At 38.4% G+C, this 22,172-nt stretch overlaps 1 protein-coding gene and 1 long non-coding RNA gene across 4 annotated transcripts in view; one reads left to right on the top strand and one right to left on the bottom strand.

The window, feature by feature from the left end:
* Positions 1–14,902, top strand: part of LOC125615801 — a 39,769-nt gene extending 24,867 nt beyond the window's left edge. For both annotated transcript variants that reach the window (XR_007346390.1, XR_007346391.1), the window contains exons 2-5: positions 908–1,083; positions 1,263–1,392; positions 4,367–4,477; positions 13,843–14,902. This is a non-coding gene — a long non-coding RNA (uncharacterized LOC125615801). The remainder of the gene's footprint in view (positions 1–907; positions 1,084–1,262; positions 1,393–4,366; positions 4,478–13,842) is intronic.
* The window catches only part of Sv2c (synaptic vesicle glycoprotein 2C), a 218,400-nt gene that overhangs the window by 27,356 nt on the left and 168,872 nt on the right, over positions 1–22,172 (bottom strand). For both annotated transcript variants that reach the window (XM_015497779.2, XM_048800118.1), the window contains 2 exons: positions 6,118–6,251; positions 5,552–5,641 (listed from right to left, as the gene is read on the bottom strand). In XM_015497779.2, coding sequence (XP_015353265.1) covers positions 5,552–5,641; positions 6,118–6,251 — 224 coding nt within the window. The remainder of the gene's footprint in view (positions 1–5,551; positions 5,642–6,117; positions 6,252–22,172) is intronic.

Consider the following 22,172-nt stretch of genomic DNA (forward strand, 5'->3'; position numbering starts at 1 on the left):
TATATATATACTCTCTATATATATATGTGTGTGTGTATTGTTTTAGTTGTAGTTGGATACAATACCTTTATTTCATTTCATTTTTTTATGTGGTGCTGATGTTCAAACCTAGCGCCCTGCAAGTGCTAGGTGAGCACTCTACCACTGAGCCACAACCCCAGCCCTCACAATATATTTTTAAAGAAGTGAAACCTGACTCCTATAAAAAGTAAGTGATATTCAGTAATTACTCCATACAAATAGGAGACCACTGGTATAAGTATACAGGTCCAAACAGCACCTAAGAGAACTGAACAAGAAATGAGTGGCAGGGGATGTTTTAGAGAAATGGGGGAAGAGAAAGTAGTAACAGAAAGATATGAAAACAAAATACCCTTCTCTGAATCATTACTATGAAGAAGACATTAGCAGATAAAACATTCAGATTCACTTATGCATTAAGAATTATTTTGAATTAAACTCATATGAAAATTATAATGCGCTAATAAACAAAATGTCTTATTTTAAAAAAAGAGTTATTTTTCTTGGGAGTTAGGGCTATAGCTCAGTGGCAAAGTGCTTGTCTAGCATGTGTGAGGCATTGGGTTCCATCCTCAGCACTAGAGATAAATAAATAAAAATAAAGGTTCATCCACAACTAATATATATAAAAGAATTATTTTTTTAAATTTTTTTAGTTGTAGATGAACACAATATCTTTATTTTTATTTATGATTATGTGGTGCTGAGGATAGAACCCAGTGCTTCACATGTGCAAGGCAAGCGCTCTACCACTGAGCTACAGCCCCAGCCCCATAAGAATTATTTTTATTGACCTTCTTTTATTGACCTTTATACTCCTTAAAGCTTTCCCATCAAACTTGTATTTGTAGAGTGTCACTAAGGCCCTTTCCTCCTTCTCCTGCAGCCTAACCAAGAAGTGGCTAGCCAGCAAATCCCACAGGTGGCCTCAATGCAAGTGACCGAGCATCAACACTAATTCTTCAGTTTCTCAAGGGAAATCAATGGCAGAAGTTCAACAAGAAAAGCTGCATCTGCGACTCCAGATAGTCACTTTTTGCTAAGAAAAGAGCTACAAAACAGGTGAGCAGTGTTTTCAGCACAGAGAATGAATCCTGAAAAGAGGAAAAAAGGAAGAACAGCTCCTTTGTGGACCTGGCCCACCTTCCCCTGTTAATCCACACTTACTGATTTTTGAACCATCTGAGAGGACATGGAAATGTGTACCCTTTACCCTTTACCTTTTATTCTTGTTTGAGCAGGTTTTTCTGGGAAGCCTGTCAACATTCCAGATAGCAATTCTACTGTATTGCCATCCTCAATATCCAGGTTCTGAGGCTGGATTTTAACAGAGAGGATGTGGGAACCCTAGCATCTTTCAAATTGTACCAGGTAGGCAGTAGTTTCTTTTTGGCTATATGAACAAAGATGTCTATTTCTGGGTTAAATATGGAATTTCAAATATAATCAGTTCAAAATAATCCATGTAGGGATTATTCTGTGATACTCTAGTTTTTTGGTTTTCTTTTTTTAATCACAAGTTTTTTGGTTTTGTTTTTTTTTTTTTTTCAATACTGGGGATTGAACCCAGGGGTGCTTTACCCCTGAGCTACACCTCCATCCCTTTTTGTTTTGAGACAGGGTCTTGTTAAATTGCTCAGGCTGGCCTTGAATTTTCCATCCTCTGTTTTAGTCTCCTAAGTAGCTGGGATTATAGGCTTACACCACTGAGTCTGGCAAAGAATGTTCTCATAATTCAACGTTTTACTTTTGAGAGGCTTCCACTTCTCCACTCATCATCATTTGATCATTCATCCATTCATTGGCACCTACTGGAGCTGTAAACATGAAACATCATAACTTCCAAGCAATTACCACATGAGAGTGAAAGTGCTCATGTGGAGGTCTGTATAGAATGAGAAAAATACTGTTCAGAACATTCAATTTGATGAAAATCAGAAAGCTTCATGGACTCCAGAATTTGAATTGAGGTGGACATAGAAGTATAATATTTGCTAAGTGTATAAACTGTTTGGAGGAATAACATGTACAAACATTGGAGATGTGAGGGAAAACACTGCAGTGGCTAACAACAAAGAGTTTGGCATTTTTGGCAAATAGTGCAAGGTCAGAGGGCATTGAGTGATTAAGATTGAGCCAAATTGGTGGCAGTAAGAATTGGAAAGTAAGGAAAATTATGACTGGCAATTTAGGAGGTGAAATAAGAGGAAATGGTGATTCTTTGGATATAACGGTGATAAGTTCAGGTTTAGAGACATAGTGTTTGAAGGGCCATTGGATACAGAAGGATGTTCACAAAGCCCTTCAACATACATGTCTGGAGCTTAGGAGATTTGTGCATTAGGAGACAGAGACACATGAAATAGCTGAGAACAATTAAGGAGAGTGTGTAGGGGGTTAACAGAGAAGTTAGCTGAAAATGAAGTCTCGGAAAATACTTAAGGTAAGGACAGATCAAGAAGAGCTTAAAGAGGAGACTTCGGGTAAAATGCATGCAACTTTATTGTATTGTATATAGAACTAAAAAAAAAGATAAATTTGTCATGGTAGAATCATGTAATGATTTTAGAAGTCATGTATAAAAGACTTGGAGATTATCCATTCTTTTGGTGCATTTCCACATTATTCTTCTTCAACATTTATGTAATAACAAGGATGACCATGAGTAGGTTTGGTGACTCAAGCCTTCTTGAAGAAAAGGTAGGCAAGCAGGGCAATGAGAACCTACAGAGACACTTTCTCAGAAGGTATTTGATAAGGATTTATCCTTGTCTGAATGAGAAGGATTAAATAACATGAAGTATCTAGACGACATCTCAAGTTTCCTCTAACCTTATGATTATCTAATTTTAAAAATTGTTAATAACGTTAATGCTGTTGTACATTAACTCAAAAGAAGGGCCTATTAAAAGGCCACCTGGCCTTGAATGGGGGATATCCATTACTGATTTTCATTTCTCCATCACATTGCATAGAAAATTTTGCTAATGAAGCATCTGTGAGGTTGGTGGTATAGCTCAGTGGTAGTGTTTGCCTAGCATACAGAGGTCCTTGGTTGGATTCTCACCACTGGAAATTAACATCTGATAATTTGGATATAGGCCAGACTACAACACATCTTTACATTATAAAAAAATCCATTTCCTAAGTAGAAATGAACTGAATAAATAAGATACCTAATCAGGGTCCATTTTACATGTTTTAACAACTGTAATTGATACTATTAAAGCCACTGAAGTTCTTACGTAGGTTCCTTTTATGTTTTAGTGAACATCCTTTTAAACTTTTTTACAACAAAACATTTTTAGTCTACTTGTATGACTGTGTATATCAAAAGATTTAAAACGATCATTCCTTCCAAAAATTTTCGTGCATTCATTTTTATTAATTTGACTGGCTTTCCATATAGTTTATTCTCTATAGGGAATAAAAACTAGAAGATGGAAGAACATTCCTGGCATAGAGAACAGCTTGTGACATATTAGGTTGAATGGCAAACCTTAGGAACTGAAAGATGAGTGTATATACAGAGAGGACCTGAAAAGTAGGAGGGTCTTGTCCTTGTTGTCAACATTGAGGATTTTTGTCTTTATCCTGAGAACAATGTGAAGTCAGTAGAATGTGAAATTGGGATACACATTATATATGTTTGTGCTCATGTGTGTACATGTATCATAAAATGAGACCTATTTTAGAAATAAATTTCTTGATTCTTTCATCTTTTATGTTCTTATCAAGCCACAATAAGGTGTAGCTACATATTTGGATTATCTTTCTCTGGTTTCCCACAAGACTACCTTCCTTTATCAAATTCTGATTAGTTATTGACCTAAGAAATTGCCACATGTAAAATATTTGCCTTTATGTAAAGTTTTTGTTGTAGATAACATCTCTTACATTGCTCAGTATTCCTTATAACAAGATTATATAAACTTTTCACAAATTAGAACTAAAGTTGACTTTTTCTTGAAAAACAAATGCATTGCTATTTACTTTATATCAAAAACTATGTAATCTACCAGAGGAGAGGGGAAAGAAAATGGAGGTATCAAGGAAGGAAATTGAATGAATTATGTTACTTGCATATATAAATATGTAATAACAACTTCCATTATTATGTACAATTATCAAATGCTAATTAAAAAAAAAAACAGAAAAATACCCTTATGCAATCTATTAAATCTGTCTTTTACCTCAGTTGTCAGGAAACCCAGAGATTAGTTTCATGCTTACTTAACACTGCTTTGATCCTCTAGTATAATTGTTTTCTCATTTTTTACTAGATTAAAAAAAAACTCTTAGTAAATAACTTTAAAATTTTACTAAGTATCTTAATGTTTCTTAGGGCCTCCGCATTATAAAGGATAATTCCTGACAACTTGGAGAAAACACTACGGAGTTGCTATGAATGGTTATCTTTGGAGGGGTTGTATGTCATTGGGCAACGTCCTGGAAGGTTAGTGACCAGAATTATTACTAGTGAGGGTATTTAATGCCACTGTGTTTCATATAATCTGATCTTTTTTTTTTTTTTTCTTTTTGTGGTAATGGAGTGTCTCGTAACTTAAAATCCTTCTGCATTAGGATGTTCTGTGCTTCTTGGCTGAGCAGCAGGTGGAAATACATTTCAGGGGCAAGAGCAGTGGCCTGGCAGAGCAGAGGAGATGGCCCAACAGGCATTGATCTCCTCTGACAGCAAATCAAGCAGTATCTGTTGGTGATCCCTACAACCAGGGCCTCCTGTCCTCTGGTACTGAGCCTGGGAGTCAGAATAAGTCTGAGATCAAAATGTGATCTTTCTACCTTAACCCATCTCTCAGGCTGGTAGTATTATTTAAACAAACACAGAGCCGTGGAGTTATAGTTAGTCATAGATAGGGTTGGCAACCTACAGACCAAACCAGCCCTCTGCCTATCTGAGTAAATAAACTTTTATTAGAACACAACCACACTCATTTATTTACACATCATCTGTAGCTGCTGTTATATTACTGTGGTGGAGTTGCATAGTTGTGACAGACACTAAATGGTTTGCAAAGTTTAAAATGTTTATAATCTGGGGCTGGGGATATGGCTCAGTGGTAGAGCACTTGCTTAGCATGTGTGAGGCACTGGGTTCGATTCTCAGCACCACATATAAATAAATTAATTAAATAAAGGCCCATCAACAACTAAAAAAAATTTAAAAAATTTAATGTTTACAATCTGAATTATTATAGCTATTAACTTCACAAATAATTAAAATTTAAACCATTCAAAAATTTTAAAAAATGCTAAGCAAGTACTTGGCAGAGTTTGTTTATAATGCATGTAAAGTTCTTTATATGTGATGTTATTTATTGACTTAAATTTTTTTTAAGTCTATGAAAATTTTTTTAAGTCTCTGTTAAGTCTATGAAAAAGAACAGTTGCTATTGTTTCACTCTGATAAATAAAAAGATGGGGCACACACACCAAATATTTACAATCTGGTCCTTGACAGAAAATTTGTCCCGAACTCTGGTGTGGAAGATTCTCTGAGCAGACTCACCGTGAAGACCTTCTCGGGTTGACCCCGTGCTCTCATGTTGGTGTCATGAATTAACTTCAGAATCATCCAAGCTTCATCGTGTTTTCCAACCTAAGAAATGTACAGGCAGTGAGGCTCTAGGAGCAAAACACATATCCCCCCTGATTTTCCAATAACCATCTTGTACTCTCAGACCACATAGAGTGTAATTGTGCAAAGGCATGTAGATAAGTCCCACCGGCAGAAACAGATTATCTGGATGTCATTGAATACACTAGCAGTTCAAACTATGTGCCTGTAACTAGGAATAGTACATGTGAAGGGCAAAATTTCATTTACAAAATAATAAGGCATGTTCTCTTCATTAAGTGAAAGGTTGTTTAAGGAGGAACATAAATATTTCTGGCCATGAGGCAGCTTTTCCACACATTGGTTGTTTAAAACCTGTCTTCATGAAATCTAACCCTCTATGGTTCCATGTAGGAAGGAAAACTGTACCTGCCAAAGAGACCAACATAATTCCTAGGATTAGCAAGGAACTCCTTCCAGTGTATGTGGGCTACTTGAGTATATGTAATAAACATTACCTCCAACAAGAACCGGGGGCTTTCAGGCATGAAGGTGAGGGCTACCACAGAACAGACGCAGGGCAGCGCGCAGACAATGACGAATACACGCCAGCTGTGGAACTGGTAGGCTGAGCCCATGCTGAAGCTCCACCCTGGAAGAGCAGATGGGAAGAATGAGCAAGGCTTCCCCTAGGAGCCTGTCAGGAAAGTCCCCCTGGCATCTCCACCTGGATTTTTCAGTCGAGTTTTACTGTCCTCAGAGGAACAAGCTGATCTGCCATGGTGACCAACTCAGTTTTAAGTGTACCATTGGCAGTGCTGAAATAAAGATGCCTGACCCCAAAGGGCTTCAGGTCTAAGTAGGGGGTGCCTGTGGGCTTATATATAATCAAATCCCAAAGGCCAACATTAATTAGGGAAAAATGCTTCATCCAATAGGTCACTGTGCTGGGTATCTTGTGTTTGTTCTTTCAGATCACTCTCCACTATTTTCCACCCTGCTGTCTGCCATGAAATGGCTCTCTGTAGACAGCATCCATGGCTCCCAGTTAGGTTGGAGTAAAGGAAGCAGCCAAGGGAACATCGAGTCTGCTGAGCGTGGTACCCAGCTCCAAACAGAAACTGAAGATTTCTAAATGTAACAAAAATAGAATTTTTATCTTAATATAGTAAAAAACAACCACAGTGGGATGCAAACAGAAATGCCTTTAAGAACAAAAAGCCAATCTTTGAATGAATATTAAAATGGTTGAAAGGAAAATGCAAACATGATTCTAAATGCAAAGTAATGAGGCGTATCAAATCTAATTGAAAACACAGAGGAGATTTATAGAGGCAGAGATGAATTATGTGGAGTGAAATTCTAATTTATAGCAAGGCTTGGTGTTTCTAAGACTTTCTGTGAACGTAAGTCAGGTAGTCTACATCCCAGTCCCAGGAGAGCTGTATAATTATTCACTGTTCACACAAAAGCCAAGTGAGATTCTGAAGGTGACATAACTTCCTCAAGGCCACAGAGCTGAAGTCACATATCAGAATCTTCCCTGTCAGGATTTGAAACAGAATTATATATCAACCCATGGCCTCATGTGTGTACCCACTCACTCACTGAATTTGTTGACAAGTGATGTAAGCATCAATGACATACTATATTAATCTTAGATTAATAAATTTTCCTGGGAATTTAGTATATGGATATTATGGGGGTTGATAAATTAATTTTTAAATAAATGTTAGGGAAATATGATTGCTTTTGATGCTTTATGTGGCATAAATTAAAAAGTTTTACCTATCCAATGCAGAATAAATTCTATGATGGAACAGGGGAAATATAACTGCTTATTTCATATTTGATTTCAGAGCTTCATCTAAATATCTTTTTTTTTTTTAAAAAAAAAGACATTCTAGGTTCTATTATTTTAAACATTGGAAGAAAAATGAAAGATTTCAGCGATCTGTTAAATTTCAGGCTAGAGCACATTCCATAAAGTACAAGGAAGAGGATCAAAGACAAATGGGGGAAGGCTCTGGTACCATCGATCAAATATGTTAGTTCAGAAAGTGAAGTTTGTAAAGGAGAAATTTACTACAGTGAGTAGAGTTGATGCTTCTTGTAGATGGAATAATGCTTCCTCCCCGCAAAGCCATTCTCATCCTAATCTCCAGAGTCTGTGAACATGTTACCCTACATGAAAAGAGACGCAGCAAGAATTATTAAGTCAAACATATGGAGAGAAAGATTGTCCTGCAGTATGTGACTAGGCCAAGTGTAAATGCAAGTGTCCTTCAACGGACAAGAGGGAAGTAGGAGAATCTGAGTGAGAGAAGGACAGAAGCTGAGGTTGGACTGGGGAGATTTGAAGACGCCATGCTGCTTGCTTTGGAGATTGAGGCAGAGACCACAAGCCAAGGAATGTAGGTGACTGGTAGAAAAGGCCAAGACTCCTCTCCTAGCGAAACTCTGCCAGTGTACTTGAACTTCTGACCTCAGGAAGTGTCAGATAATAAATTTATAATGTTTGAGGCTGAAACATTTGTGGTGATTTATTGCAGCAGTAATAGGAAACTGATACACTCCTCTTTGTAATTACAGCTTGTGTTAGTTAGCTTTTTCACCACTGTGACCAAAAGACCTGACAAGAACAATGTAGAGGAGGAAAAGTTTATTTGGTGCTCATGGTTTCAAAGGTCTCAGTCCATAGATGGTTGACTCTGTTGCTCTGTGCTCGAGATGAGGCAGAACATCAAGGTAGAAGGGTGTGACAGAGGAAAGTAGCTCAGGATGTGGTGACAAGGAAGCAGAGAGAGGGCTCTGTTCACCAGGGACAAAATATATACCCCAAAGACATGCTCCCAGAGACCTATCTCCTCCAGCCCACCCTACCTGCAACCCAGTTAATCCATTCAAGTGGATTAACATGCTGATTGGATTAAGGGTCTCATAACCCGAGCATTTCACCCTCTAAATTTTCTGTGCTGTCTTACACAATACTTTTTGGGGATACTTCATACCTAAACCAGACACATGTCCCTCACTAGCTTGATGGGTGAAATTAAGTTGGAGAATTGTAGCTATTCTCTATGAAACTCCAGGCTCCCTGCTTTTGCCTAGATTTCTCCAGATGCCCCTCCAAAGCCATCAGGCTCCTTCTCAACAGCTGGTTTTAGGAAGGTTGTCTTGGAACATGAAATCAGTGGATGAAGAGACTTACTACAAAGTGATTCCAGTTGAGAAGGTTTCAGTCTACCAAGGATATTGGATAACAATGTAAAATCAAAAGAGAGGGCTGGGGTTGTAGCTCAGTGGTAAAGTGCTTGCCTAGCATGTGTAAGGAACTGGGTTCAATTCTCAACACTGCATATAAATAAATAAAATAAAGGTCCATTGACAACTAAAATAAATAAATAAATTTAAAAATAAAAAAAAATAAGGGGCTGGGGTTGTGGCTTAACGGTAGAGTGCTCGCCTAGCTTGTGCAAGGCCCTGGGTTCCATCCTCGGCATCACATACAAATAAATAAATAAAATAAAGATATTGTGTTCAACTACAACTAAATAATAAATAGTTGAAAAAAAATAAATAAATAAAACCAGAAGAGAACTAACTGATCCAGAGGCTAGCTCTGCTCAGTTTAGAACAGCTGAAGATTAGCCTGTTCATTGCTGCTCAGGTCTGCCTCTATGTCATTAGCCATGAAGTCTGTCTTCTTATTCCTTGCATGGTGTACATGTATCCATGTGTGTATATACCCATACATGCACAATCACATGCATTTTGGTGACGTCTTTCTGTGTAAAGAATGTGTTGTCCACCCATTTCTCTTTTCATTTATTTGCAATATGCTTTCCTCCCACACTCCAAAACTGTTTTTAATCCTTTAGTCCATCCCTTTCCAAATATCCAGTCGTCAGTCTCATTCCTTGTACTTGAACTCAATTCCTGATCCTTTGAGAAAAGAAACACAGAAAGAACTACACACATCTCATCTTCTCACTCTTCACTAGCCTGATCTGCCTTCTCCTGTCCCATCTCTATAGCAGATGACCTGTCCATGTGCCAATCTAAGGTCCGCTGGTTCATGTGGACTCTGAAGCCCATCTTTCTCTTTCTCACAGGGACGGAACTCCTGTAGTTACCTACCTCTTCTCTCCAGCCCTTACCAACACATTTTCTTACTTCACTTCAGGAGTTGTTCCTTCCACACATCCACGCCCAGCATCTAGTAACACCCCTTCCTTGGCCCTCACAGGCTTCTGCGGCTGAACTGCTTTCTCTTTCCTCATCACAGCAAACACTTCTCAAAAGAATGATCGGTAGCAACTGTCTCCACTTTCTCACTCCAAACAGACTTCTGTCCTGAATTCCACACAAATGGGGCTGGTCAAGGTCACCAATTTTGCCAAATTTAGCAGTCACTTCTCTGTCTTGATGTTACTGAAAACTTCCAAATCTATTCCCTTATTTTTGAAAAGTTTGTTTTCCTTGACTTCCTCATCAGTACTAGTCTGTTTTCCACCTGACTGGCCCTCCTTAGCTGGTCCCCTAAAGTCTGCAAACCCCCAATATTGTCATTGACTCTCTCCTCTGTCTACAGGTGGGTTCATTTATCTCCAGACTTCATGCACCCTCTCTCCATGTCTTTGCCTGTAAAATGTATCCTGTTCTCTTCCTGGAATGCCAGAACTACCTCTCTACCTGCCTATTTACCTCTTTACAGAGATAGATACCTACCAGGCATTTCAGATATACCATATGCAAAATGGAACTTTAGATTTTCTACCACACTACCAAGGAAAAACTCTCATTTCTCTCTCAACTTTCCTAATCCAGCTCTGCCAGTCAGAAATTATTCATGCTAAAAACATTCAATATTTCATCCTTGATTCCCCATTTTCCCTTACTACCTGCTATGTTCAACCCATTGGCAAGTTCTGTCTCTAAAATTCATCTCAAAACCATACATTTCTTCTTATCTCTGTGGTACTACACAGGTTCCAGTCCACATGGACCACTTCCTGACCTTCAGTGACAGCCTCTTAACTGGTCTCCCTGCCTCTCTTGGTCTGCCATAGTCCACTTTCCCTATAGTAGTCAGAGTTGTATTTTTAAACATCAACAAGTACACTTTGCTCTGCTGTTTAAAGACTCCCCACACATATGGATTGCAACCCACGTGTCTTACCACAGCTCCAAGACCTGCATGGACTGATCCCTAGTTACATGTCTGAGCTCATCTTCTTCAGCTGATCCTTTTCCTCACTTGGTCCAGTTCCATTGATCAGCCTGCAGTTCTTTGAAAATAGATCCTAATTCCAATCTTTGGGGCTAAGCCTTTTCCCCAGAAACCTAGCCATGCATTTAAAAGTATGTTTATGTATTTTAGCCAGTCTTTCTGAGTTTTGAAGTAAGTTGTTTTTTTTTTTGTCCTCAGCACATCTCACCTCAATTTAGATTATAGTCCCCTACAAATCCTTAGCATTTGATATCTGCCCTATGTGGACTGCTCTGTCTAAATATTTGCATTGATGGCTGTCTCCTTCCACCTTCTAGGGATCAGTTTAAGGTCAGAGGGATCCACACATTAAATCCCACTTTCTGTCACTGGAGACCTGTTTTATTGTCTTGATAGCACTAAGCATTATCTAAAGCTGTCTTATTTGTTTATTAGTTTACATGTTTATTACTTGTCCTTTTCCTCCTCCAGGAAAGCAGAATCCCTGCTTTTCTGACTTACCAATATCTCCCTAGTGCCATTAGGAAGTCCAGGTCCATAGGAGGTGTTCTTTAAATGTTTATTTAAATGAAAATACACACACACACACACAGTGTATATGTGGTTTCCTTTTAATTTTTTTTTCTGGATCCACACTAAATAGCAAAATATTTTGATTTGCTTTTTCAAATTGAATTGGTAACTCATATAGATACCATAAGATTTATTTATTATTTGCAGATATCTAGCTCTCTGCATTTGGCAAATGTGCAGCCATGTAACTACGACCATAATTGGGAAACAGAATAATTCTATCACCTTGAAACTTTCCTTTGTGTTGCACCTTTGGGGTCAACCCCTCCTCTGTTCTCTGTTCCTGTAGGTTTGTCCTTTCCAGAATGTTATATAAATGGAATCATTCTGCATTTCACTTTTTGAATATGCTTCTTACACTTAGCATTACATATCTGAGATTCATGTAAATTATTGCACATACCAGTGGCTTATTTTTCTTTGCTGTGTTATGCTCAATTTTGTGAATATACCACAGTTAGTTTATCCACTCACCAGTGGAAGGATTGTTGGACTGTTTCCAGTTTGCAATGATTATAAATAAAGATAATGTAAATATATCATACAGTTTTTTTGCATGCATCAAAATTTCCTGTACTCTGTGTAAATATGTAGAAGTGGAATAACTGAGTCATATAAGTTTCTGTTTAGCTTTATAAGAAGATATTTTTATTTACTATGTGTCCATTCCTTCATACTTTTATTGAGTAACTATATGTGTCAGCCATAATGCTGTGATATGGAGGCTAATAAAACTGATTCCCAGACCTCGAGGGGGTTAGAGCCCAGTGGATGAGGCAGATGTGCTAACAGACATGATAAACAATACAACCCATGCTGGACCAGGTTATAAAGAAAGTGCAGCAGGAATACAGAAGAGGCAGTGGTATCTATACATTTTAAGGGGTCTACTCTCAAGATTTCTGGTCACATTTCTGATTTGGGCTTATGAACAAAGAAAGCAAATTCTAAAATTTCTAAAGTCAGAGATAGATAGAGAATCAAAATCTATGCCTAATAAGATCTTGAGATTGGTAAGATTGATTGTCCCTTTCCTACAATGTTACAACTGCCTGACTTGGAGAGCGAGAACAAAGACTAGGGAGCAGTGGCATGAGTCCTGACCAGGGAACTGGATGCCCCTCCTCTCTTATAACATCCATCACCAGGGGTCAAAGGCTAAACAGGAGATAATTACAGTGAGGGTCTTGAGAAATGACCCCACAGATGCTTTGTAAAACAAAAATACCATTCTGTGCATTAAAAACAAATAAAAGGATGAAGAAGTAAAACACTGACCACCATCATTTCTCATCTATGAATCCAAAGCATTCCCCCAGCTCCATTTCAAGATGAATTAAATCTAAATTTAAGAAATACACAAAAGCTGGGTGTAGCACTACATTCCTGTAATCTCAGGGGCTTGGGAGGCTGAGGCAGGAGGATCATGAGGTCAAACCTAGCCTCAGCAATTTAGCAAGGCTCTAAGCAACTTAGCAAGACCCTATTTCTAAATAAAATATAAAAAGTTCTGGGGATGTGGCTCGGTGGCTAAGCACTCCTGGGTTCAATCCCCAGTGCCCCAAATAAAAAACGTACACAAAGTCTCTACCCACAAATGTCAGAAGTAGAGTGAAGGACAGGAATGTGAAACCAGGCCGAATTTAACTGAGAAAGTGGGTTGTTGCTATCGAATACTCATCTGCACTTAGTAAAATGGATTCTCTTAAATGAATCCTTTTCATTGGCACCATGCCTTCTTTGTCTTAAAAAAAAAATGATCCCGCAAAGTTGATAGTTCTAATTGTCCTTTGGACTTTGTTAAAATACTCATTAAAATGTCATACTGTGGGATTTATCTACAGATAATGTAAATTCCATGTGAGGAAGGACCTCAATTAGGGTATTACAGAAAACTGTGACTGCGCAGCTCTAATCAGTGTGGCACTAATAAGAGTATTATGTGTCTTGCATAATAATCAAGGCCATTTTCCAGCCTCAAGCTAATGTGCTCTGTGATTGCAGAAACCAGCTGCCTCCCCGTCGTCTGTTTTCCAAGGTGCCAAGGCAAAAGTGTACAACACACACAGCATGCTGAGTTTTGCATTCTTTTCTAGGCTCTCTCCTGGAAGCCCAGTCTTGGAACCTCCTTTACTATTCTAAATTTGATTGTCAGTTATGAGATATTTTCAGTGAAACTGTCTTTGGCAAGAAAGCAGATTTTAGGTGCAAGACATAGATCCAGCGTTCCAAAAGAAAAATCTTAAATATTGCATGAGAGATCAGTTTTAATAACTAGGAAGTAAATCATCTATATATTTTGGTCTGTGGTCTTTACTCACAGGGCAAGCGGCCCACTGAATTTCTCTTTAAAAGTAGTTCAAAATCCATTTTCTTCAGTGAGAAAAACTTAAGAAGGGAACAATGATCAGATGAAATTCTGATTTTATTCCTACAGAAATAAAAATTTATACCTTCAACATGCCGCTGGCTTAAAATATAAACACTATATAATCAACATGAAACGTTACTCCTTGGCCTGAAACTCAAGTTGTCATGCACCTAGTATCATCTGTGACTATAAGATTTAACCAATTGCAACTGGACAGTCCCCGTTGTTGAAATTTTCATCTTCTTCTCAATTTGTAAAAATAGGTAAGTAAATAAATCAATAAAAGGTGTGTGTGGGGACGACAGGGAGGTGGTTACATAAACCATGGTATAGTATTATTGATTTAACAGTGAACATGTCCAGGGTATATACTCCAGTGGAAGAAAAAAAGCTTTTTTCCAAACAGTATAAATTGTAGTGATTTCATTTTTATATACACATAAAACATACAATCTGCTGTAGAAAATAAGAGGGAAGAAAATGCACTAAATTACTTAAATGGTTACTCAGGGCTGGGGTAGGGACTTATGGGGACTTTTACTTTTGACATGACTTCTTTAATTTTTTAGCTCTTGTGTTACCTTATATTCTGATTTACTCAAAAAAGGAATAAAATATTTTTCAGAGTTGTAATCTTTTAATTTTTCTGAGATTCAGGTGCTGATGAGAGAAGAAAACTGGAATTATGGGTCCGTCACAATCAGCATTTGCATTTTTCTGAATTGATATTGTTGATTCTTACTGTGAAAAACCTAAACATTGACAATGCAGTGTACATTTATGGATGCCAAGGGGAAAGTGCCAGAGACAATCTTCATCTCTTTGGGTAGGAAAGAGAACAATATTCATAGACCTTTAATCTTGACCTATGATCCCATTTTCTAATCATGGATTCCTGGGGCAGAGGTCAGTTGCTCCTTGAGCTGCAGTGTGTGAACATTATTTCCAACAGAAATACACAGGGCAATCACCATTAAAACAGTTGACAGGGATCTGCCTGCAGCACATAATAATGCCTGCAGGAAGTGAGAGCCAATTACATGTCCCAGGGAGACAGTCCAGGGGTGAAATTCCAACTGACTACAACAGTCATCTGTCTCTACGAGTATCCTTAAGCTATAAACCAAACTAGTTTCTTTATTTCTAGTTTCTTTATTTTATTCACTAGTTTCTTTATTTCTCTTCTCTTATTCAGTGCTGGGGACTGAACCCAGGGCCTCATGCATGCTAGGTAAGCACTCTACCACGAAGCTAAAACCCTAGCTCCTGGCTTCCTTGTTTCTCTATTTTTGTTTCTTAGCTTTGGTCCTGTTTGGAATGCACAAAGTAAGTGGCCCACGGCAGAGGGAAGTCACATCGTACCTCTACTTCTTGAATTTGACTTGTGACCTTTAACAGTGCTTTCTAAGAAGCAGATTTCCTGTGACCTTTGAAATTCATAAACATCATAAGCTTATTTTTCAAGGTTATTTATTCTGCCCCATGTATGCAAACAGAAATGAGGTGACCTTTCTACGAAGAGTTCCCAGAGCCAGCGTGGAACATTAATTCAAGCATGGCACTTCCCAAATTCCACTGAGAGAAATAAAAAGTCTGAGGACTTGAAAAACCCTACTAGCATAAAAATGTGTACATGTATTTTTGTGTTTTAAACAAAGGTCCCTTAGTATTTTCTTTTGCAGATATATAGCATTAATGTTGCAATAACATAGGGCAATCAAAACTTTATCAAAGACTTTAATGCATTTTTTTTTTCTTTTTTCTTTTTGGAGGTCCTGGGAGATTGAATCAGGGCCTTGTGCATACTAGGCAAGCGCTCTACTACTGAGTTACATCCCCAACCCTTCAAAGTAAATTTATATTATGAGGATTTAGAAGACAGTCAAATCTTGATCATATATAACTGAAGCTCATATCACAAATGCATGTAAAGTCAACTCATTAATAGATACATATTGTATATATTCATGTTTATTATAGCATATAATCCATGCATTAACTTTCTTCCTCTCTTTACTCAAATATTTATTTAAAATGAAAAATACACATTTATTTTCATATATAAACATTCAGATTATATTTATATATAAACTTAAAAGGCTTATATTCATGAATGAATAATAAATCAATTATGTTCACTTTGTAAAGTTGTATAGTTTTAGGGGATTTACAGGCAAAAAAATTAAATACTGAGAATTCTTACATTAGGGAGAAAGATGAAATAATTGACTACAGCTCATTCCAAGACTGAAGTTCTCTCTGGTTCTAAGATCTTTTATAGCAGGGCATAGTGATGTATGCCTGTAATCCCAACAACTCAGGAGGCTGAGGCTGGAGAACTCAGATAAGTTTCAGATTAGCCTGGACAATTTAGTGAGACCCTGTACCAAGCTAAAATAAAAAGGGCTGTGGATGTCTCTCAGTGATAGAGTGTTTGCCTAGCATGCACAAGAGCCTGAGTTTAATCCTCAGTACAGAAAAAAAAAAAAAAAAAAAAAAAAAGTCCTTTGTTTTGACCAGGTGAGGGCATAAGAAAGTCTTTTTTAAAGCTGGACACAGTGGTGCATGCCTGTAATCCCAGCAGTTTGGGAGGCCGAGGCAGGAGTATTGTTCAAAGCCAGCCTCAGAAAAAGTGAGGCACTAAGCAACTGTGTGAGACCCTGTCTCTAAATAAAATTTAAAATAGGACTGGGAATGTGGCTTACTGGTCAAGGGCCCCTGAGTTCAATCCCCAGTATCCCCACCCCCAAAAAAGTCTTTTACACATATGGATATATGGCAAAAAAATTGAATATTTTCAAAATAAAAACCAAAACACCTTGTAAACTGCAGTTAGTTCTGACATAAGTGTCTAAAAGTTGGTAGAGGATTTGCAGCAAGATAATGGTGCTTATTGCATATATTAGCAACTTAGTCAATCGCCTTTCAAAGTAGCTATCTTTAAAATAATCTTAACACACACACACACATACACACACACCCCTTCATGGATTCCATTCTCTTCCAGATCAGTTTCTTTCTGCTTTTTGCACATGGCTTCTACAAGGTTTTGCTCAATGTCAACAAAAGCTCCCTGTCTATTCCCAGAGAACTTTGTGATCCAGTAGAAACATTCTAGAGAAATTCATTCTTAGTTACAGATATTCCTGCTGGGGAGAGGAGTAAGACAAAGAGGGGGCTCTAACATTTCTAATGTTGGGATAAGAAGTCAGTCCCAATGCTATTTGTTTCTGGTGCCCAAAGATCACGCTCATAAACCTCTGTTAACCACTGCCCTCTGACCTGCTCTCTTTTTTTTTTTTTTCCTAGCCCCATTTCTTGCCTTGTAGCCTCTGATCCAGAACAAATCATTTAACATCTGACAAGTGAAACAGCTGCTTAGCTCATGACTCAGACTCTAAATGACCCTTAGAGTTTTGTCATTTATGTCAAAGAAATTCCACTTTAACCTGTGGGAAAGGTGTGTAACCACAGTAATTCAGGAGTTATAATTTCTGATTGTAGTGCCTCAGGCAAGGGAACATCCTCCCTCCCAGTGCAGTAGATAGGACATATGGCTCTGGAGGGGACTGGTCCTTTCACCTCCATAGCCAGGTCAAGCTACTTGTATCCAATTTACCTCACCAACAAGACACCTTTCAGATCATCTCAAGTTCCTAAGGCATGTTACCAATAAATGCTTCCCAAACCATCCCAGTTCATGTAGTGATTCTCTCTAAGTCCTTGCAGGCCAGAAATGTGAGGGGTAGCCTCTAATCTTCTTCCTGATGCCTAGTCATTGATATGCAATTATATTTTCTGATTTCTCTCAAACCTGATCCTTTCCCTCTATCCCCATGGTTGAGACCCTTGTCATACCTTGCCTGAGCCACCTTAATAGACTGATACACAGCTTGCATAGCTCTATATAGCTGTGACCACTGCTGAAATGTTAAAGTCCTGTTGTGGTTATTACTCTGAGCCTTGAGCTCTGGATTATTCCATGATCAATAACCAAAGAAAGAACACCTGGCCCGAAAAGAGCCTCAGGGGTCTAGTACTTTGGCTTTTCTTTTTATGACTAGCCAATTCCCTTTTATTAAATAATTTTAATACTTCTTCTGTTTAATAGAACTCCTAGCTTCTAGTGGGTGTATTCTATTTTCCAAGTACCTCCAAGTTCATTCATTCACTAGCTTAAAACCTTTCAGTGATTTCTCCTGGATGGAGTCCAGATTGAGGATGGAGTTCAGATTCTTTCATGTGAACCATAAGGTTCTCCAAGACCTGGCTCCTGCCTCTCTCTCACAAGCCCCTTCTTCTACCCTTTGCCTTCTTTCTTTCTTTCTTTCTTTTTTTTTTTTGTACCAGGGAATTGAACCCAGGGGCATTTAACCACAGAGCCGCATCTCCAGCCCTTCTTTATATTTTATTAGAGACAGGGTCTCACTGAGTTGCTCAAGGCCTCACCTTACTGAGGCTAGATTTGAACTTTTGATCCTCCTGCCCAGCCTCCCGAGTCACTGGGATTACAGGCGTGCACCACTGCACTGGCTGCTGTATTTCTTTGCCGACATACTTTCTGATGTCCTAGTGGCTAGCAGAGCTCATCGTTAAGGTTACTTCATGTGTAATATGCCTGCACCTTTGCCAATCCCTACCTCTACCAAGGTCAACTGCACCTTTGCCAATCCCCACCTCTATCAAGGTCAACTTGAAGAACTCCTAAGCTTCAGCCCTCTATTGGTCAGGTAAAGAAGAATGCTCTCTGTACATTCTTCCAGACTAAAAAGGTTCCCTTCCCTGACGGTGCTATTATGGTGTCCTTTGAGTTTCCACAGCCCTTACCAGGATGCCTGGTGTAGAAAAAAGCCTCATGAGAGAGAGACTGAGTATTTATCAGCAGTTGGTTCCTTGAGAGGAGGGGCCATGTCCTATTCATATTTGGTACAATACTTGGCAAAAAGTAGTCACTCAAATAATGCTTCTTTAATCAATGAAGAATGCACTCTCAGATACCTTTAAAACCAGAGAGATTGTCTTTAAAAGTGACTTTTCAAAAATACAGATTTTTTTTAAAGCTGTTTCATTGTGATAAGAGCACATGCTTGCTTGGTTTTTGGAATATGTTGGAACTTGCTTCACAGAATAGTTTGTGGCCCACTTGTAAATATTATGTGAGTGATCAAAAAGAATGTATACTCTGCAGTTATTGGGTGCAGGGTACAAATTTGACATATCAAGCTTGTCAATCATGTTGTTCAAATCTATATCCTTACTAATTTTTTCCCCCGTTTGTTACTTTAAATTCCTTTTAGTTTGTTTTCTGTGAGGAGACTGGTTCCCACAACATGGCCCATCTTATTACTAGAAATGGAACAGCATACCTATTATGAAATTGAGCCACATCTACACTTCTTTGCCAGCATACTTCCTCATGTCCTAAGGGTTGGTAGAGTTCATTATCGTGTAAAGGAAATGTTGAGTCCAGTGGGAGGGAGGAAGAAGCAATATTGAGCTGGGTGTGGTGTCACATGCCTATAATCCTAGCAACCCAGGAGGCTGAGGCAGAAGGATCATAAATTCAAGGCCAGCCTCATTAATTTAGCAAGACTCTGTCTCCAAAGAAAATATAAAAGGGGGAGGGATGTAGATCAGTGGTAAGGTGCTCTGGATTCAATCTCTAGTAGAATGAGAAGGAGAGGAGGAGGAGAAAGGGAAGGAGGATGAGAAGGAGAAGAAATAGAAATATAGAAAACTGGGACTATTTGAAATATCATTGAAGACACAAACTGGGATAACTTGAACTTTTAAAAATCGTAGAGATTAAAAAAAAAGAAACTTTCTGTCGAGTAACACAATAAAACCATAAAATGCTTCATTTGTGCCCAACACAAATACACATCCCAGCTGAATGTGTCCCCACATTTTTTTTATGTAGTAGTGCCATTTGTTACTACCTTGTTTCAAACACTTTTCCATGAACTTGCAGCTTTTTAGAAGTTGAAGATGATCAATAAAGGGCTCATACCTAAAATAAACAATGAAAATGTACAGCTTGCTCTCAGGTTTTGCCAGTGGCCAGAGGCTGGTAGCATTTTTTTCCTTTGCTATTGCTTCTCCTCACCTGAGTGGTGACCAGTTTTTAATGTTTATATTGCACAGACAGGCAGGAAAAGGCTTCCCCTTAGAGCAATGAATGTATTTTCTTGTGGCCAAACTTAATACTTTCCCAAACACAAATTAGACTTCCTTTTGGAAAAAATATCTATCTCCAAGGGGACACTTTTTGCAATGCATCTTCAAAGCATATTTTGTTCAGATTGTCTGAAGAGAAACCTCAGTAACCGAAGTCAATTACATCGTTGGCAGATATGTGATTCCCTTTTGCCCATCCCTGATTTATGCCCCTGCAGCTGACATTCAAATGGTATTTCTCCTCAGCCCCCATCCCTTCCCCTTTGTTTCAGCATGAGATCTCTACCCAGAGTTAAATTTTGTCTCTGCCCTCTGGAAAGGCTGACTACTTGAGCCATTAATCTTGGTCTTGAAATAAGTTCCTGGCTGCGACCGACAGTGGAAATGATTGGTCCTGGTGCATCCTGGGGAATGGTCTTCTAGGGCCATGGCGCCAGAAAAATCAAACCCAGAGTGACTCAGTCTGGGACTAATGTAGCCGTTTTTCATTCAATATCACCTTCCCTGGCTGCTACTGATGAGAAATGATCTAATAACTCAGGGAGCCCAAAGTGACAAAGCACTGGAGTGCAGACAGAATGAAGCTCTGGCAGGGGTGGCCGTAAAATCAGCTTTGGTTCAAAGGCTGGTTTCCAGCTCTTGTAGAGACCCTTGTGGGTTCACTTTCTCCTCAGGCCAGCGTGCCCACTCTGATTATAGTTTTGGTTGAGGACAGGAAGCCTTGAGTATCCACTGTAGCCTCTAGGAGGGACACAGATGAAGCAGAGTCAAGGCATACAGTGGATTCCCAGAATTTTTATAGTACATCTACTATGTGCCAGGCACCTTACACACATTATCTTGTTGAACACATCTGTGATTTTGCTGTCCACCCTGGTAAGATGGTCAGATAAAATCCAGGCTGTAGGTTGAATTTAATCTAATTTTTAGAAAAATATATTTCATGAAATACTTGGAATACAATTATACTAAAAACATATTTCTTATTTGTCTGAAATTCAAATTTAATGAGGTATCTTATATTTTTATTTGTTAAATTTGGTAAATGTATTCCAGGAGACATCTGGAAATGTCTGGAGATATTTTTGATTGCTGACCTTGGGGAAGAAGGATTACTACTGGCATCTCGTGGGTAGAGGCCAGGGATTATATGAAATATCTTACAATGCACAGGACAACCTTCCCCACAAGAATTATCCAGTCCCTAGCGTCAGTAGTACCCAGGTTGAGAAATGTGAACTAGTCACTGTGCCCATCCAGGTCACAGGTGAGGTACTCTACTCCAAGTTAATAGTGATAAGGCTCTATTTGAATACTTTGTTTTCTTCTTCTTTTAAAATTTTATTTATTTTTTAGTTATTCATGGCAATAGAATCCATTTTGATATAATTATATGAGCATGGAATATATCTTCTTCTAATCAGGACTCCAGTACCACTCCTTCCCCTTCCCTTTCCTCTGTTGATCTTTTTTGCCATTTATCCATAGTTACTTTCTAAAATTAATTTCCTGTGGATGTACACAATGGTGAGATTTACTGTGGTGTATTCATATATGTACACAGAAAGTTAGGTCAGATTCATTCCACTGTCTTTCCTTTTCCTATCCTCCCTTCACATCCCTTTGTCAAATCCACTAAACTTCCACCCCCCCACCAACCCATGCTCTCCTGCTTATTGTAGCTTAGTTTCCACTTATCAGAGAAAACATTTGACTTTTGAGTTTTTGGTGCTGGCTTATTTCACTTAGTGTGTGAGTCTCTAGATCTATCCAGCCAATGTCATAAAGTCATTCTTCTTTATGGCTGAGTAATACTCCATTGTGTATATATATATATATACCATATATTCTTTATCCATTCACTAGCTGAAGGGCACCTAGGTTGGTGCCATAGCTTAGCTATTATGAATTGTGTTACTATACACATTGATGTGACTGGGTCACTGTAGTATGGTGATTTTAAATCTTTTGGATATATGCTGAGGAATGAGATAATTGGGTCAAATGGTGATTCCATTCCTAGTTTTTTTGAGGAATTTTTATTCTGCTTTCCAGAGTGGTTGCACCAATTTTGCATTCCCACAAGAATGTGGAAGTGTACCCTTTTCTGCACATCCTCACCAACATATATTGTTACTTGGAATAGTTGGTTTTCAAACAAAGGTGCAGACAGATCTTTAGCAGAACTTACATTTCATTCTTTAAAAAAAAAAAAAAAA

This window comes from Marmota marmota, unplaced genomic scaffold (genome assembly GCF_001458135.2).
Source record: "Marmota marmota marmota unplaced genomic scaffold, marMar, whole genome shotgun sequence".
In the NCBI taxonomy this organism is placed as follows: domain Eukaryota; kingdom Metazoa; phylum Chordata; class Mammalia; order Rodentia; family Sciuridae; genus Marmota; species Marmota marmota.